This window comes from Oncorhynchus mykiss, chromosome 4 (assembly GCF_057628025.1).
Source record: "Oncorhynchus mykiss isolate SJ-2025 chromosome 4, ASM5762802v1, whole genome shotgun sequence".
Taxonomy (NCBI): domain Eukaryota; kingdom Metazoa; phylum Chordata; class Actinopteri; order Salmoniformes; family Salmonidae; genus Oncorhynchus; species Oncorhynchus mykiss.
This window is the reverse complement of record NC_143025.1, coordinates 5,258,254-5,277,500: the sequence shown is the minus strand read 5'-3', so window position 1 is coordinate 5,277,500 and position 19,247 is coordinate 5,258,254. Positions and strand designations below refer to the sequence as shown.

Here is a 19,247-nt window from a genome sequence, read left to right as displayed (position 1 = left end):
TCTCTCTCTGTCCGTCCCTCTCTCTCTCTGTCCGTCCCTCTCTCTCTCTATCCGTCCCTCTCTCTCTCTGTCCGCCCCTCTCTCTCTCTATCCGTCCCTGTCTCTCTCTGTCCGCCCCTCTCTCTCTGTCCGCCCCTCTCTCTCTGTCCGCCCCTCTCTCTCTCTATCCGTCCCTCTCTCTCTCTGTCTGTCCCTCTCTCTCTCTCTCTGTCCGTCCCTCTCTCTCTCTGTCCGTCCCTCTCTCTCTCTATCCGTCCCTCTCTCTCTGTCCGTCCCCCTCTCTCTCTCTCTGTCCGTCCCTCTCTCTCTCTATCCGTCCCTCTCTCTCTGTCCGTCCCTCTCTCTCTCTGTCCGTCCCTCTCTCTCTCTGTCCGTCCCTCTCTCTCTCTGTCCGCCCCTCTCTCTCTCTATCCGTCCCTCTCTCTCTGTCCGCCCCCTCTCTCTCTGTCCGTCCCTCTCTCTCTCTGTCCGTCCCTCTCTCTCTCTGTCCGTCCCTCTCTCTCTCTGTCCGTCCCTCTCTCTCTCTGTCCGCCCCTCTCTCTCTCTATCCGTCCCTCTCTCTCTGTCCGCCCCCTCTCTCTCTGTCCGCCCCCTCTCTCTCTGTCCGTCCCTCTCTCTCTCTGTCCGTCCCTCTCTCTCTATCCATCCCTCTCTCTCTCTCTGTCCGCCCCTCTCTCTCTGTCCGCCCCTCTCTCTCTCTATCCGTCCCTGTCTCTCTCTGTCCGCCCCTCTCTCTCTGTCCGCCCCTCTCTCTCTGTCCGCCCCTCTCTCTCTGTCCGCCCCTCTCTCTCTCTATCCGTCCCTCTCTCTCTCTGTCTGTCCCTCTCTCTCTCTCTCTGTCTGCCCCTCTCTCTCTGTCCTTCCCTCTCTCTCTCTGTCCGTCCCTCTCTCTCTGTCCGTCCCTCTCTCTCTGTCCGCCCCTCTCTCTCTCTGTCCGCCCCTCTCTCTCTCTGTCCGCCCCTCTCTATCTCTCTGTCCGCCCTTCTCTCTCTCTCTGTCCGTCCCTCTCTCTCTCTCTGTCCGTCCCTCTCCCTCTCTCTGTCCGTCCCCTCCCTCTCTCTGTCCGTCCCCTCTCTCTCTCTGTCCGTCCCTCTCTCTCTCTGTCCGTCCCTCTCTCTCTGTCCGCCCCTCTCTCTCTCTGTCCGCCCCTCTCTCTCTCTGTCCGCCCCTCTCTATCTCTCTGTCCGTCCCTCTCTCTCTCTCTGTCCGTCCCTCTCCCTCTCTCTGTCCGTCCCCTCTCTCTCTCTGTCCGCCCCTCTCTCTCTGTCCGTCCCTCTCTCTCTCTCCGTCCCTCTCTCTCTGTCCGTCTCTCTCTATCCGTCCCTCTCTCTCTGTCCGTCCCTCTCTCTCTCTATCCGTCCCTCTCTCTCTCTATCCGTCCCTCTCTCTCTGTCCGTCCCCCTCTCTCTCTCTCTGTCCGTCCCTCTCTCTCTCTATCCGTCCCTCTCTCTCTGTCCGTCCCTCTCTCTCTCTGTCCGTCCCTCTCTCTCTCTACCCGTCCCTCTCTCTCTCTGTCCGCCCCTCTCTCTCTCTATCCGTCCCTCTCTCTCTGTCCGTCCCTCTCTCTCTCTGTCCGTCCCTCTCTCTCTCTGTCCGTCCCTCTCTCTCTCTGTCCGTCCCTCTCTCTCTCTGTCCGTCCCTCTCTCTCTCTATCCGTCCCTCTCTCTCTCTGTCCGCCCCTCTCTCTCTCTATCCGTCCCTGTCTCTCTCTGTCCGCCCCTCTCTCTCTGTCCGCCCCTCTCTCTCTGTCCGCCCCTCTCTCTCTGTCCGCCCCTCTCTCTCTCTATCCGTCCCTCTCTCTCTGTCCGTCCCTCTCTCTCTCTGTCCGTCCCTCTCTCTCTCTGTCCGTCCCTCTCTCTCTCTATCCGTCCCTCTCTCTCTCTGTCCGCCCCTCTCTCTCTCTATCCGTCCCTCTCTCTCTCTGTCCGCCCCTCTCTCTCTGTCCGCCCCTCTCTCTCTGTCCGCCCCTCTCTCTCTGTCCGCCCCTCTCTCTCTCTATCCGTCCCTCTCTCTCTCTCTCTCTGTCCGTCCCTCTCTCTTTCTGTCTGCCCTTCTCTCTCTGTCCGTCCCTCTCTCTTTCTGTCCCTCTCTCTCTCTGTCCGCCCCTCTCTCTCTCTGTCCGCCCCTCTCTCTCTCTGTCCGCCCCTCTCTCTCTCTGTCTGTCCCTCTCTCTCTCTGTCCGTCCCTCTCTCTCTCTCTGTCCGTCCCTCTCTCTCTCTCTGTCCGTCCCTCTCTCTCTCTGTCCGTCCCTCTCTCTCTCTGTCCGTCCCTCTCTCTCTCTGTCCGTCCCTCTCTCTCTCTGTCCGTCCCTCTCTCTCTCTGTTCGCCCCTCTCTCTCTCTGTCCGCCCCTCTCTCTCTCTGTCCGTCCCTCTCTCTCTCTGTCCGTCCTTCTCTCTCTCTGTCCGCGCCTCTCTCTCTGTCCGTCTCTCTCTGTCCGCCCCTCTCTCTCTCTGTCCCTCTCTCTCTCTGTCCGTCCCTCTCTCTCTCTGTCCGTCCCTCTCTCTCTCTCTGTCCCTCTCTCCCTCTCTCTCTCTGTCCATCCCCTTCTCGCTCTCTCTCTCTCTGTCCGTCCCTCTCTCTCTCTCTGTCCGTCCCTCCCTCTCTCTCTGTCCCTCTCTCCCTCTCTCTCTCTGTCCGTCCCCTTCTCTCTCTCCCTCTCTCTGTCCGTCCCTCTATCTATCCGTCCCTCTCTCTGTCCGTCCCTCTCTCTCTCTGTCCGCCCCTCTCTCTTTCTGTCCCTCTCTCTCTCTGTCCGCCCCTCTCTCTCTGTCCGTCCCTCTCTCTCTCTATCCGTCCCTCTCTCTCTGTCCGTCCCTCTCTCTCTCTGTCCGTCCCTCTCTCTCTATCCGTCCCTCTCTCTCTGTCCGTCCCTCTCTCTCTCTGTCCGTCCCTCTCTCTCTCTATCCGTCCCTCTCTCTCTGTCCGTCCCCCTCTCTCTCTCTCTGTCCGTCCCTCTCTCTCTCTATCCGTCCCTCTCTCTCTCTGTCCGTCCCTCTCTCTCTCTGTCCGTCCCTCTCTCTCTCTGTCCGTCCCTCTCTCTCTCTGTCCGTCCCTCTCTCTCTCTGTCCGCCCCTCTCTCTCTCTATCCGTCCCTCTCTCTCTGTCCGCCCCCTCTCTCTCTGTCCGCCCCCTCTCTCTCTGTCCGTCCCTCTCTCTCTCTGTCCGTCCCTCTCTCTCTCTGTCCGTCCCTCTCTCTCTCTGTCCGTCCCTCTCTCTCTCTGTCCGCCCCTCTCTCTCTCTATCCGTCCCTCTCTCTCTGTCCGCCCCCTCTCTCTCTGTCCGCCCCCTCTCTCTCTGTCCGTCCCTCTCTCTCTCTGTCCGTCCCTCTCTCTCTATCCATCCCTCTCTCTCTCTCTGTCCGCCCCTCTCTCTCTGTCCGCCCCTCTCTCTCTCTATCCGTCCCTGTCTCTCTCTGTCCGCCCCTCTCTCTCTGTCCGCCCCTCTCTCTCTGTCCGCCCCTCTCTCTCTGTCCGCCCCTCTCTCTCTGTCCGCCCCTCTCTCTCTCTATCCGTCCCTCTCTCTCTCTGTCTGTCCCTCTCTCAAATTCAAATTCAAATTCAAGCTGCTTTATTGGCATGAAAAACATTGTGTCAATATTGCCAAAGCAACAATGTATACAATATACATTGTAACAAAATTGTAAATGATAGCAAATAATAATATAAAATGGTAGTAAATAATAATACAAAAATAAATACAATAAAATGGTAACAGTCTACAGTAAACATTAATAATTATAGTAATAACAATAATAGTAATAATAAGTAAGTTACTGTTTACTATGCAGATGTTATTATTCAGTGTCCCTCAGGCTATGGCAGGAAAATACATATTTGGCTGCAAGAGGAGCCATTGCTCCTTCGCCCATGAGTATTCTTAGTTTTTCCTCTGGGTTCAATTTGTAAAAATGTGGAATATATGTAGTCATTTCTGTGAATAATGAATCTCTTTGTGAGGAATATTTATCACAGTAAAGGAGAAAGTGCATCTCTGTCTCTACCTCCCCTGTCATGCAGTGACCACATACACGCTCCTCTTTGGGTAGCCATGTCTTTTTATGTCTGCCGGTTTCTATTGCCAATCGGTGGTCACTCAGCCTGTACTTGGTAAGGATCTGTCTCTGCTTCGTATCTCTGACAGAGTAGAGATAATCAGCCAATTCATATTCTCTGTTTAGGGTCAGATAGCAATTTAGTCGGCTTTGGGATTTTGTTTCGTTTTTCCAGTATTGTAAGTATGATTCCTTTGATTGGTTCATGATTTTGCTTATTGGAATTCTTTCTTTTGAAGCAGTGCTGGTGTCAGCTTGGTTGGTGAGGTCCAACACCAGCTGACTGAGAGGGCTCGTTTCTGGGCTCAGCTCTTGGGCTTGAAGTGCTTTAAATTGCAGACTCAAATTTGGACTTGAATTTAGATGTAGCCAAAATTTTAATGATCTTTTCTGTATTTTCATTATTACTGGAAAACGGCCCAATTCTGCCCTACATGCATCTCTCTCTCTCTCTGTCTGCCCCTCTCTCTCTGTCCTTCCCCCTCTCTCTCTGTCCTTCCCTCTCTCTCTCTGTCCGTCCCTCTCTCTCTGTCCGCCCCTCTCTCTCTCTGTCCGCCCCTCTCTCTCTCTGTCCGCCCCTCTCTATCTCTCTGTCCGCCCTTCTCTCTCTCTCTGTCCGTCCCTCTCTCTCTCTCTGTCCGTCCCTCTCCCTCTCTCTGTCCGTCCCCTCTCTCTCTCTGTCCGCCCCTCTCTCTCTCTGTCCGCCCCTCTCTCTCTGTCCGTCCCTCTCTCTCTCTCCGTCCCTCTCTCTCTGTCCGTCTCTCTCTATCCGTCCCTCTCTCTCTGTCCGTCCCTCTCTCTCTCTATCCGTCCCTCTCTCTCTCTATCCGTCCCTCTCTCTCTGTCCGTCCCCCTCTCTCTCTCTCTGTCCGCCCCTCTCTCTCTCTATCCGTCCCTCTCTCTCTGTCCGTCCCTCTCTCTCTCTGTCCGTCCCTCTCTCTCTCTGTCCGTCCCTCTCTCTCTCTGTCCGTCCCTCTCTCTCTCTGTCCGTCCCTCTCTCTCTCTATCCGTCCCTCTCTCTCTCTGTCCGCCCCTCTCTCTCTCTATCCGTCCCTGTCTCTCTCTGTCCGCCCCTCTCTCTCTGTCCGCCCCTCTCTCTCTGTCCGCCCCTCTCTCTCTCTATCCGTCCCTCTCTCTCTCTCTCTCTGTCCGTCCCTCTCTCTTTCTGTCTGCCCCTCTCTCTCTGTCCGTCCCTCTCTCTTTCTGTCCCTCTCTCTCTCTGTCCGCCCCTCTCTCTCTCTGTCCGCCCCTCTCTCTCTCTGTCTGTCCCTCTCTCTCTCTGTCCGTCCCTCTCTCTCTCTCTGTCCGTCCCTCTCTCTCTCTCTGTCCGTCCCTCTCTCTCTCTCTGTCCGTCCCTCTCTCTCTCTGTCCGTCCCTCTCTCTCTCTGTCCGTCCCTCTCTCTCTCTGTCCGTCCCTCTCTCTCTCTGTTCGCCCCTCTCTCTCTCTGTCCGCCCCTCTCTCTCTCTGTCCGTCCCTCTCTCTCTCTGTCCGTCCTTCTCTCTCTCTGTCCGTCCTTCTCTCTCTGTCCGTCCCTCTCTCTCTCTCTGTCCGTCCCTCTCTCTCTCTCTGTCCGTCCCTCTCTCTCTCTGTCCGTCCTTCTCTCTTTCTGTCCGCGCCTCTCTCTCTGTCCGTCTCTCTCTGTCCGCCCCTCTCTCTCTCTGTCCCTCTCTCTCTCTGTCCGTCCCTCTCTCTCTCTGTCCGTCCCTCTCTCTCTCTCTGTCCCTCTCTCCCTCTCTCTCTCTGTCCATCCCCTTCTCGCTCTCTCTCTCTCTGTCCGTCCCTCTCTCTCTCTCTGTCCGTCCCTCCCTCTCTCTCTGTCCCTCTCTCCCTCTCTCTCTCTGTCCGTCCCCTTCTCTCTCTCCCTCTCTCTGTCCGTCCATCTATCTATCCGTCCCTCTCTCTGTCCGTCCCTCTCTCTCTCTGTCCGCCCCTCTCTCTTTCTGCCCCTCTCTCTCTGTCCGTCCCTCTCTCTCTCTGTCCGTCCCTCTCTCTCTCTATCCGTCCCTCTCTCTCTGTCCGTCCCTCTCTCTCTCTGTCCGTCCCTCTCTCTCTGTCCGTCCCTCTCTCTCTGTCCGTCCCTCTCTCTCTCTGTCCGTCCCTCTCTCTCTCTGTCCGCCCCTCTCTCTCTCTGTCTGTCCCTCTCTCTCTCTGTCCGTCCCTCTCTCTCTCTCTGTCCGTCCCTCTCTCTCTCTCTGTCCGTCCCTCTCTCTCTCTGTCCGTCCCTCTCTCTCTCTGTCCGTCCCTCTCTCTCTGTCCGTCCCCCTCTCTCTCTCTCTCTGTCCGTCCCTCTCTCTCTCTATCCGTCCCTCTCTCTCTGTCCGTCCCTCTCTCTCTCTGTCCGTCCCTCTCTCTCTCTGTCCGTCCCTCTCTCTCTCTGTCCGCCCCTCTCTCTCTCTATCCGTCCCTCTCTCTCTGTCCGCCCCCTCTCTCTCTGTCCGCCCCCTCTCTCTCTGTCCGTCCCTCTCTCTCTCTGTCCGTCCCTCTCTCTCTATCCATCCCTCTCTCTCTCTCTGTCCGCCCCTCTCTCTCTGTCCGCCCCTCTCTCTCTCTATCCGTCCCTGTCTCTCTCTGTCCGCCCCTCTCTCTCTGTCCGCCCCTCTCTCTCTGTCCGCCCCTCTCTCTCTGTCCGCCCCTCTCTCTCTCTCTATCCGTCCCTCTCTCTCTCTGTCTGTCCCTCTCAAATTCAAATTCAAATTCAAGCTGCTTTATTGGCATGAAAAACATTGTGTCAATATTGCCAAAGCAACAATGTATACAATATACATTGTAACAAAATTATAAATGATAGCAAATAATAATATAAAATGGTAGTAAATAATAATACAAAAATAAATACAATAAAATGGTAACAGTCTACAGTAAACATTAATAATTATAGTAATAACAATAATAGTAATAATAAGTAAGTTACTGTTTACTATGCAGATGTTATTATTCAGTGTCCCTCAGGCTATGGCAGGAAAATACATATTTGGCTGCAAGAGGAGCCATTGCTCCTTCGCCCATGAGTATTCTTAGTTTTTCCTCTGGGTTCAATTTGTAAAAATGTGGAATATATGTAGTCATTTCTGTGAATAATGAATCTCTTTGTGAGGAATATTTATCACAGTAAAGGAGAAAGTGCATCTCTGTCTCTACCTCCCCTGTCATGCAGTGACCACATACACGCTCCTCTTTGGGTAGCCATGTCTTTTTATGTCTGCCGGTTTCTATTGCCAATCGGTGGTCACTCAGCCTGTACTTGGTAAGGATCTGTCTCTGCTTCGTATCTCTGACAGAGTAGAGATAATCAGCCAATTCATATTCTCTGTTTAGGGTCAGATAGCAATTTAGTCGGCTTTGGGATTTTGTTTCGTTTTTCCAGTATTGTAAGTATGATTCCTTTGATTGGTTCATGATTTTGTTTATTGGAATTCTTTCTTTTGAAGCAGTGCTGGTGTCAGCTTGATTGGTGAGGTCCAACACCAGCTGACTGAGAGGGCTCGTTTCTGGGCTCAGCTCTTGGGCTTGAAGTGCTTTAAATTGCAGACTCGAATTTGGACTTGAATTTAGATGTAGCCAAAATTTTAATGATCTTTTCTGTATTTTCATTATTACTGGAAAACGGCCCAATTCTGCCCTACATGCATTAGTTGGTGTATTTCTCTGGACTTGTAGAATTTTCCGACAGAATTCTGCATGTAGGGCTTCAATTGGATGTTTGTCCCACATTTTAAAATCCAGTTTATTGAGTGGCCCCCAAACCTCACTTCCATAAAGTGCTATTGGTAGGATTACACTGTCAAATATTTTAGTCCAAATTCTAATTGGGATGTTGATTTTGAATAATTTCATTTTTATTGCATACATTGCTCTGCGGGCTTTTTCTTTGAGTGCATTCACTGCCATATTAAAGTTTCCCGATGCAGATATGGTCAGACCAAGGTAGGTGTAATTTTTTGTGTGTTCAATTAAGGTGTTGTTCAGGGTGAATTTACATTTGTGTTTCTGACATCTGGGTTTTTTTTGGAAAATCATGATTTTAGTTTTTTGGAAATTTACTGCCAGGGCCCAATTATGGCAATATTGCTCCAGAATATTAATGTTTTGTTGAAGACCTTCTTTGGTTGGTGATAGAAGTACCAAGTCATCAGCATATAGCAGGTATTTCACCTCTGTGTCAAATAGTGTGAGTCCTGGGGCTGGAGATTGGTCCAACATGTCTGCTAATTCATTGATATAAATGTTGAAAAGATTTGGACTCAAATTGCAGCCTTGTCTCACACCTCGACATTGTGAAAAAAATTCTGTTCTTTGGTTTTTGATTTTTATTGCACACTTATTTTCTGTGTACATACATTTTATTAAGTCATACACCTTACCACCAAGCCCACTTTGTAGAATTTTGTAGAATAGCCCTTCGTGCCAAATCGAATCAAATGCTTTTTTAAAGTCAATAAAGCAAGCAAAGATTTTGCCCTCTTTTTTTTGGTGGACGTGTTTATTAATTAGTGTGTGTAAGGTGTATATATGGTCAGTAGTGCGATGGTTAGGGAGAAAGCCAATTTGACATTTACTTATTACATTTTTTTCTTGAAGAAAGGTTTGAATTCTTGAATTCAAAATGCTACAGAAAATCTTTCCCAAGTTACTGTTGACGCAAATTCCTCTGTAATTATTGGGGTCTGATTTGTCTCCACTTTTGTGGATAGGGGAGATGAGCCCCTGGTTCCAGACATCAGGGAAGCAGCCAGAAGTTAAAACCATGTTGAACAATTTAAGCACAGCATTTTGCAACTCAGGTGTGCTGTTTTTCAGCATTTCATTTCTGATGTTGTCTACACCACAAGCCTTTTTTGATTTAATAGATTTTAGCTTTTCATTTAGTTCTTGTTGGGTTATTGGGTAATCTAATGGATTTTGGTTGTTTTTAATGACTGATTCCAGGATGTTCAATTTTTCTTTAATTTCTAATTGGTTCTGGTTTAAGTCTTTTTGTGGGATGTTTTTGTATAGATTATCAAAGTAAGTTTTCCAAATTCCTACATCTTGTATGGCTAATTCTTGTGGCTTTGATGTGCTTAAATTGTTCCACATGTCCCAGAACTGATTTTGGTCAATTGCGTTTTCAATTTCATCAAGTGTCTTGTTGGTATAATTCAATTTCTTGCATTTCAGTGTTTGTTTATACTGTTTCAGAGTTTCAAAGTATTCATATCGTAGCTCTGGGTTGTTTTGCTGCTTATGTTTTTTGTTTGACATTTGTCTTAGGTGTTTTCTAATTGTTTTACATTCATTATCAAACCATTTGTCAGAAACATTTTGATTTTTGCTTCTGATGTTGCATTGCTTTGGTTTTCTCAAATTTGCTTTCAATGCTGCTTTTTGGAATATGCAGTTGATGTTTTGGGTAGCTGAATTGACACCATCTTTATTGTTTTGGTACTGTGAGTTATTGAAAAACTGTATAGAGTTCATCATTTCATTTGAGTTCAATGTTTCAATGAATGCCTCTGCACTGTTTGGAGCCCATCTGAACGATTGGTTTATGTTGTAAAGTTTATTGGGCTGTTTTTTTGAATGAATATTGCCGGTTAATTTCTTCAGAAACACGTTGATCTGACTGTGATCTGACAATGGTGTCTGTGGTCTGACAGTGAATGCACTAATGGAGGAGGGGTCAATGTCAGTGATGGCATAATCGACTACACTTGTCCCAAGAGCTGAGCAGTAAGTAAACTGACCTAAAGAGTCCCCTCTGATTCTACCATTAAGCATGTACAGGCCTAAGGCTCGACAGAGATGTACTAACTCTTTTCCATTTTTGTTCAGTATTTGGTCAGGACTGTTTCTATTATTTATAATAGGGCTACTGTACAAGGAGGGGTGTCCAAATATGTGGTGGTTACCTCCCGCATCAGTGTAGTCAGGCTCAGAACCTGTTCTTGCATTGAAATCTCCACAAAGAAGCACTTTACCCTGCGCCTGAAATGTAATGATTTCTGTCTGGAGATTGTCAAAAAACTGATCATCATAATATGATGAATCTGAAGGAGGAGCATAAGCTGCACATATGTATACATCATTGTCACAATAGATTGTACCTTTGTTAAGTTTTAGCCAAATGTGAGTGGTACCTTTTTTCATTTCATTCAGTGCTAAGTCCTGCTTATGCCAAATGATGATTCCACCTGAGTCTCGGCCCCGTTTAACATTTTTATGTTTGATTGATGGTAGTAAACTTTCTCTATAGCCTGAGGGACACTGAGTATCTATGTCTCCACGACACCATGTTTCCAGTAGGATTATGATGTCCTGTCCCTTGATGTTTTTAATCAATTCTGGATTAGTTGTTTTATAACCAAAATGTGAAGAGTATAGGCCCTGGATATTCCAAGAGCTGATAGTTAATGATCTCATTTATAATAAGTGATATTCACTGGTTTGAGTAAAGTACATCGAAAATAACAAAAAAAATAAAATACTATATATATATATATATATATATATATATATATATATATACATATACATACATACATATATACACATATACATACATACATATATACATACACATACACATACATACACATATATACATACACATACATATACACACATACATGCACATACACATATACACACATACATACATACATACACACACACGCGCACACACACACACAGACACACACCATTACATATAATAATTATTATAATACCGGTGTCAATACATTTAGGAATATTTGTAAACAAATGAATAAGAATGGAATAAGATTGCACTGTACTTATTTTATGTGCAATCTGCAACCCTGTGTGTTTGTGTGTGTGTGTGTGTGCGCGTGTGTGCCCGTGTGTGAATTAAAGGGACTGTCTAGCTCAGTAGTCTGCATATTAGTTGCAGTAGTTGGCGCACCTCTCCTATCTCTGATTGTTCTAGGGGTCTTCTGCCAGAGGTTACCTCAGCATATGTAGGCTGACGATCTAATTGATACATGGTGTGGACTGCATCATGTGGTCTACTTCCCTGAAGGGCAGTGTTCTGACCGACCCTGGAGTAGTGGTCAGAGCTGTGTTGTGATGGGCTGGGTCTAGTAGAGCTGTGTTGTGATTGGCCGGGTCTAGTAGAGCTATGTTGTGATGGGCCGGGTCTAGTAGAGCTGTGTTGTGATGGGCCGGGTCTAGTAGAGCTGTGTTGTGATTGGCCGGGTCTAGTAGAGCTGTGTTGTGATGGGCCGGGTCTAGTAGAGCTGTGTTGTGATGGGCCGGGTCTAGTAGAGCTGTGTTGTGATGGGCCAGGTCTAGTAGAGCTGTGTTGGGATGGGCCGGGTCTAGTAGAGCTGTGTTGTGAAGGGCCGGGTCTAGTAGAGCTGTGTTGTGATGGGCCGGGTCTAGTAGAGCTGTGCTGTGTTGGGCCTGGTCTAGTAGAGCTGTGCTGTAATAAGCCATGTCTGGCTCTTTTCTCCTCGGGATGGTGGAGGTACTGTTGTTTCAGAAGGTGGGGCGGGGGACCTTTGTTGCTGGGGTGATGGGTGTGTGGGTCCCTGCCAAGTGTTGCATCTTTTAGGTCCTTGGCAAAGGTTCTGATACTGTCCTGATCAAGATGTATATTATCATATAAGTGTTGACATGTCAGAGTGGGGTGGTGAGCCGTTCTGACGTTGAGCAGTGAGGCACAGTCCACAGTGATCTGTTGATTTATTTTGTCGATCAACTTTTCTGGGAAGTCTTTTCTTGGTAGGAGGGTGGACACAACTATATTGGTTGTTGGGAACATAGCCTGTGCCCGTTCTGCCACTCTTCTCACTGCCCCAGATACATTTTCACCTTTGGCATGAAGGTCGTTTGTGCCAGTGTGGATGATGATGTTGTCAGGGGTGTCAATCCTGGTCTGACTGAGTAGCTGCATTGCACTCTCAGTTGTAGGACACCAGAACTTATACACCTGGTGTCTAGGGAATAATCTTTCCTGGACTAAGAACTTCCCATTTGAATCAATTAGAATTGCAGTTGTGGGTGATTGTCTGGGTGGAGCAGACTGGGAGGCTGGTATTCTGACCTGGGCTGGAGCAGACTGGGAGGCTGGTAGGTTAACCTGGGCTGGAGCAGACTGGGAGGCTGGTATTCTGACCTGGGCTGGAGCAGACTGGGAGGCTGGTAGGTTGACCTGGGCTGGAGCAGACTGGGAGGCTGGTAGGTTAACCTGGGCTGGAGCAGACTGGGAGGCTGGTATTCTGACCTGGGCTGGAGCAGACTGGGAGGCTGGTAGGTTGACCTGGGCTGGAGCAGACTGGGAGGCTGGTAGGTTAACCTGGGCTGGAGCAGACTGGGAGGCTGGTATTCTGACCTGGGCTGGAGCAGACTGGGAGGCTGGTAGGTTGACCTGGGCTGGAGCAGACTGAGAGGCTGGTAGGTTGACCTGGGCTGGAGCAGACTGGTAGGCTGGTGCAGTGTCATCCGGCTGTGTAGTGGAGGCCATGCTGGTCTCAGGTTCTGCTTGTGTTGTACCAAGCTGGTGGACATGTTCTCTAGATGCAGAGGACACAATGACTCTCTGCCGGTTGAGGGTGTCAATGTACCTCTCTTTTTGTTCGAGCTCCTTTCTAGTTGTGCTCAGATGTACTCTGAGGTCATCATTTGTCTGACTCAGCTTGTCCATTCTGCTTTCTAATTTAGCTATGGATGCTCTGCTCTCCTCCCTGAACTGTTTCATCTCTTCTTTGAGTTTCTGGACAGTGTCCTCCTCTTGAAGCTTCTTCTCTCTGAGTTCTATGACCTCTGCTTCGACTAGAGAGAGGGTGTTGTGGAAACGTTGCATAGCAGGTGTTCTTATTGAAATTGTCATGTCCTTGACTCTGTCTGCTGCAGGTGAGGTAGGTAAAGGGACGTTGAGGGCTTCCTGCTGGGTCACAGAGACCATTGGGGTCTGCTTTTCTCCATCTCCCTCCTTGACTTTTTCCTCATTTTCTGAGATGATGTCAGCGTCTTCTTTTAGGGTAGCAAACCTATTCTCAAAAGCCTGGAGGCTTGAATCATTGCCTTGTATCAATACAGTTCCATTATTATATAAGTTTACTGTTTGATATGTGTTGCTCTGGTCAGCTTCTTCAAAAATGCTGATCTGACATCCTTGGCTGATGTCCCTCTTTTTTGAGAAAGGGAAATGGTTGCAAATAACCTTTTTCCATATGTTCCCTCGATTGGTATTAAAAATTAAATTTGCTCTTGTTTTGTAACTGGTAAGATCTGCAAACAGGCATTCATGGTTCTGTCCCATCAACAAACCTTTGAAACTTTTCTTAGCTTTCTCTGTTTGGATGTCTGGTGGGTAAACAATTTCCATAGCAACGCTGGTGATGTTGGCTACAATGTTGCAATAGAAGTGCTGTTTCTTGTATAATGCTCTCTTGTTTCTTCAGAGGACTGTTTCACTTTGTTGTCCTTTTTTCTTTTCCTTTTTCTTCTGTCCTTATTTTGTCCTTATTTTGTCTTCCTTTCTTCTGTTAACTAGATATTTTTTTGTTATTCTTTGTAAGCTAGCTAGCTTCTTCCAGGAGAGTCCCTAGCAACTGCTTAGCAACATGTAAACAATTCAGCTAACAATTCAGCTAGCTAAGATAACTGTATAATTTTATGAAAAATAGTTACTTTTTCAAAATCCTGTCTTTTTGGTTTGTTGCTTGTATTGTCTTCTATTGAGTCTTGCAGTTTTCTTTTGATTTTTTCGATGTACTTCACTCTAAAAAACCATTTAAATCTCAATATATACAGGAGCTCATTTTTCAGCAGCTGCTCAATTTGGAACTCTCTCTCTCTCTCGGTCCGTCCCTCTCTCTTTCTGTCTGCCCCTCTCTTTCTGTCTGCCCCTCTCTCTCTGTCCTTCCCTCTCTCTCTGTCCGCCCCTCTCTCTCTCTGTCCGCCCCTCTCTCTCTCTGTCCGCCCCTCTCTCTCTCTGTCCGCCCCTCTCTATCTCTCTGTCCGCCCTTCTCTCTCTCTCTGTCCGTCCCTCTCTCTCTCTCTGTCCGTCCCTCTCCCTCTCTCTGTCCGCCCCTCTCTCTCTGTCCGTCCCTCTCTCTCTCTCCGTCCCTCTCTCTCTGTCCGTCTCTCTCTATCCGTCCCTCTCTCTCTGTCCGTCCCTCTCTCTCTCTCTATCCGTCCCTCTCTCTCTCTATCCGTCCCTCTCTCTCTGTCCGTCCCCCTCTCTCTCTCTCTGTCCGTCCCTCTCTCTCTCTGTCCGTCCCTCTCTCTCTGTCCGTCCCTCTCTCTCTCTGTCCGTCCCTCTCTCTCTCTGTCCGTCCCTCTCTCTCTCTACCCGTCCCTCTCTCTCTCTGTCCGCCCCTCTCTCTCTCTATCCGTCCCTCTCTCTCTGTCCGTCCCTCTCTCTCTCTGTCCGTCCCTCTCTCTCTCTGTCCGTCCCTCTCTCTCTCTGTCCGTCCCTCTCTCTCTCTGTCCGTCCCTCTCTCTCTCTGTCCGCCCCTCTCTCTCTCTGTCCGCCCCTCTCTCTCTCTATCCGTCCCTGTCTCTCTCTGTCCGCCCCTCTCTCTCTGTCCGCCCCTCTCTCTCTGTCCGCCCCTCTCTCTCTGTCCGCCCCTCTCTCTCTGTCCGCCCCTCTCTCTCTCTATCCGTCCCTCTCTCTCTCTGTCTGTCCCTCTCTCTCTCTCTCTGTCCGTCCCTCTCTCTTTCTGTCCGTCCCTCTCTCTTTCTGTCCCTCTCTCTCTCTGTCCGCCCCTCTCTCTCTCTCTCTGTCCGTCCCTCTCTCTCTCTCTGTCCGTCCCTCTCTCTCTCTCTGTCCGTCCCTCTCTCTCTCTGTCCGTCCCTCTCTCTCTCTGTCCGTCCCTCTCTCTCTCTGTCCGTCCCTCTCTCTCTCTGTCCGTCCCTCTCTCTCTCTGTTCGCCCCTCTCTCTCTCTGTCCGCCCCTCTCTCTCTCTGTCCGTCCTTCTCTCTCTCTGTCCGTCCTTCTCTCTCTCTGTCCGTCCTTCTCTCTCTTTCTGTCCGCGCCTCTCTCTGTCCGTCTCTCTCTGTCCGCCCCTCTCTCTCTCTGTCCGTCCCTCTCTCTCTCTGTCCGTCCCTCTCTCTCTCTGTCCGTCCCTCTCTCTCTCTGTCCGTCCCTCTCTCTCTCTGTCCGTCCCTCTCTCTCTCTGTCCGTCCCTCTCTCTCTCCTTCTGTCCGTCCCTCTCTCTCTCTCTTTGTCCGTCCCTCTCTCTCTCTCTCTCTGTCCGTCCCTCTCTCTCTCTCTCTCTGTCCGTCCCTCTCTCTCTCTCTCTCTGTCCGTCTATCTCTCTCTCTGTCCGTCCCTCTCTCTCTCTCTTTCTGTCCGTCCCTCTCTCTCTCTGTCCGTCTCTCTCTCTCTTTCCGTCCCTCTCTCTCTCTCTGTCCGTCCCTCTCTCTCTCTCTGTCCGTCCCTCTCTCTCTCTCTGTCCGTCCCTCTCTCTCTCTGTCCGTCCCTCTTTCTCTCTGTCCGTCCTTCTCTCTCTCTGTCCGTCCCTCTCTCTCTCTCCAGAGTTATCAGTCTCTCTCTCTCTCTCTCTCTCTCTCTCTCTCTCTCTCTCCAGAGTTATCAGTCTCTCTCCAGTATCAGTGTATCTTCAGACTTACCCAGCATCGTTGTCCGTCCTCTTCAGTACTTTGGAGATGTGAGTAAGACTGTGTCTGAACTGAGAGAGAAACTAGAAGACTTCCTTAAAGGAGAATGGACCAAGATCTCCACTACAGGTGTGTTGAAAACAATAAGAACATCAACTTTAGACCATTGAAAGTTCCCTACTAGTCATATACATGTGGAATATGGTCTGATGATAACATTCCCTCTCTCTGTCAATGTGTTTGTGTGTCTGTAGTGAATATAGTGGATGTTGTACTGCCTCCAGAGCCCAAGACCAGAGAACAGTTGTTACAATGTGAGTCTCTTTATTGTGAAGTAACTAACAGTCTCTTTTTACTGACACTCCTAACAATCCCTCTAGAAATATATAGCAATAGTAGATCTAATCAAAGACTGGGTATCTATCTGACTCCTCATATTTCTCTGATTTGATCTCTGCTGTGCTCTAATCAAAGACAGGGTAGATACAGTATCTGACTTAACTTATTGTTCTGACTCCCCTCATTGGTCTCTGCTCTTCTCCCAGATTCCTGTCAGCTCACACTGGACCCAAACACAGCACACACACTCCTCTCTCTGTCTGAAGGGAACAGAAAGGTGACCAATACAGACCAAGTCCAACCATATCCTGACCATCCAGACAGATTCACCAACTGGTACCAGGTTCTGTGTAGAGAGGGTCTGTCTGGACGCTGTTACTGGGAGGTGGAGTGGACTGGTGGTGTTATTACAGCAGTCTCATATAAAGACATCAGCAGAACAGAGAGAGGTAATGATGGTGCATTTGGACTCAATAACAAGTCCTGGAGTTTAGATTACGATAGTGATGGTTATTGTTTCAGACACAATAATGTTGAGACTGAAGTATCAGGCCCTCAGTCCTCCAGAGTAGGAGTGTACCTGGATCACAAGGCAGGTACTCTGTCCTTCTACAGGGTCTCTGACACAATGACCCTCCTCCACAGAGTCCAGACCACATTCACTCAGCCCCTCTATCCTGGGTTTTGGCTCTATGATTATAATGGTACTGCTGAGCTGGTTAAACTGTAGTAGGGTCCACATAGTTACTAGTCATGCTGGTGTAGTCTATAGCTGAGCTGGTTAAACTGTAGTAGGGTCCACATAGATACTAGTCATGCTGGTGTAGTCTATAGCTGAGCTGGTTAAACTGTAGTAGGGTCCACATAGATACTAGTCATGCTGGTGTAGTCTATAGCTGAGCTGGTTAAACTGTAGTAGGGTCCACATAGATACTAGTCATGCTGGTGTAGTCTATAGCTGAGCTGGTTAAACTGTAGTAGGGTCCACATAGATACTAGTCATGCTGGTGTAGTCTATAGCTGAGCTGGTTAAACTGTAGTAGGGTCCACATAGATACTAGTCATGCTGGTGTAGTCTATAGCTGAGCTGGTTAAACTGTAGTAGGGTCCACATAGATACTAGTCATGCTGGTGTAGTCTATAGCTGAGCTGGTTAAACTGTAGTAGGGTCCACATAGATACTAGTCATGCTGGTGTAGTCTATAGCTGAGCTGGTTAAACTGTAGTAGGGTCCACATAGATACTAGTCATGCTGGTGTAGTCTATAGCTGAGCTGGTTAAACTGTAGTAGGGTCCACATAGATACTAGTCATGCTGGTGTAGTCTATAGCTGAGCTGGTTAAACTGTAGTAGGGTCCACATAGATACTAGTCATGCTGGTGTAGTCTATAGCTGAGCTGGTTAAACTGTAGTAGGGTCCACATAGATACTAGTCATGCTGGTGTAGTCTATAGCTGAGCTGGTTAAACTGTAGTAGGGTCCACATAGATACTAGTCATGCTGGTGTAGTCTATAGCTGAGCTGGTTAAACTGTAGTAGGGTCCACATAGATACTAGTCATGCTGGTGTAGTCTATAGCTGAGCTGGTTAAACTGTAGTAGGGTCCACATAGATACTAGTCATGCTGGTGTAGTCTATAGCTGAGCTGGTTAAACTGTAGTAGGGTCCACATAGATACTAGTCATGCTGGTGTAGTCTATAGCTGAGCTGGTTAAACTGTAGTAGGGTCCACATAGATACTAGTCATGCTGGTGTAGTCTATAGCTGAGCTGGTTAAACTGTAGTAGGGTCCACATAGATACTAGTCATGCTGGTGTAGTCTATAGCTGAGCTGGTTAAACTGTAGTAGGGTCCACATAGATACTAGTCATGCTGGTGTAGTCTATAGCTGAGCTGGTTAAACTGTAGTAGGGTCCACATAGATACTAGTCATGCTGGTGTAGTCTATAGCTGAGCTGGTTAAACTGTAGTAGGGTCCACATAGATACTAGTCATGTTGGTGTAGTCTATAGCTGAGCTGGTTAAACTGTAGTAGGGTCCACATAGATACTAGTCATGTTGGTGAAGTCTATAGCTGAGCTGGTTAAACTGTAAACTGATTTGTTATTAATTAAAATTCAATACAATGTTTTAATCTTGTACATTTCCATGAATCATGATGTCTGGTGTTGATGTATATTGGTTGTCATTCAGAACCATTGATATGTTTTCTCATTTGGTTCTCTGTCTCTATGTAATTCTCCTCAGTATCATTGATCAGCTTGTTGGCTCGGTCCTAATTGATGTGTTCTCTGTCACCTGGAGCTGCATGGAAAATGGTCCAGGAACTAAAGGACAATTCAGGACTAGTCAGCCCACTACAAGCTGGTATCACTTACTTTCTACTAAACTATATGGTCTGGTTTCCCAGACACAGATGAATCCTAGTCCTGGACTAAACAGTATGTTCAATGTAGATGTCCAGGAAACCGGCCCTAAATGTGTCATCTTTCATCCTCCCATACGGCTCAGTCCAGCAACATTAAACCTGTCCAGCAGGTGGTGCTGTTGACCAAACAATAAAACCAGCAGATATCTTGACTTGCCACTCAGTATATCAGTAATGTTCAGAATAGTACTTTAATATCATTGGAGATTGATGGTCTTTTTAATCCACTATCCAGAGTCAGGAACAGATGAAGTTAGGTCTGCTACTGTTCAGTGATTAAATATGATTTATGGTGATGGGAAATAATAAAAAACACTCAACTTCATCTAGTAATAGTTTTCCTTTGTTATTTATTCCAAGGTGTGTCTTTAACTTGTAAATGTATTGTGTGGAGGTGAGCTAGTGGTGTGGCTGATAGAATAGAATGAAAAGGGAGGAGGGGAGGAAGAGGGGAGGAGTGAAGGGCTGTTCAAGAAACCAGATGAGGAAGAGGAAGATGTTCAGGGGAATTACTGTCTCTGTTCCAAATGGTTCCCTATTCCCTATGTAGTGCACTACGGTGCTTCTGACCAGGTCTAAAGTAGTGTTCTACATAGGGAATAGGGTGTAGATTTATTACAATATCATGCTTTAGTGTTTGGCACAAAAATATATTAGATCTCCACCCCCCCACTTCCTGTCTGTCATCCCCCAGTTCTGTTAAGACTTCCTCTCATTGAACTGGGCCTCATTCTAAATGGTCACTTTGGATTGATAGTCCATACTGGTCTTTACTATGGTTCTACTTACAGTACCTGTATTGATAGTCCATACTGGTCTTTACTATGGTTCTACATACAGTACCTGTATTGATAGTCCATAC

At 48.2% G+C, this 19,247-nt stretch overlaps 1 protein-coding gene across 1 annotated transcript in view; it reads left to right on the top strand.

Moving 5' to 3' along the window:
- Positions 1-18,710, top strand: part of LOC110513725 (E3 ubiquitin-protein ligase TRIM16) — a 26,705-nt gene extending 7,995 nt beyond the window's left edge. The window contains exons 4-6 of the mRNA XM_090230857.1: positions 15,588-15,747; positions 15,873-15,932; positions 16,164-18,710. Coding sequence (XP_090086983.1) covers positions 15,588-15,747; positions 15,873-15,932; positions 16,164-16,687 — 744 coding nt within the window. The 3' untranslated portion in view covers positions 16,688-18,710. The remainder of the gene's footprint in view (positions 1-15,587; positions 15,748-15,872; positions 15,933-16,163) is intronic.
- The last annotated feature ends 537 nt before the right edge of the window (positions 18,711-19,247 follow it).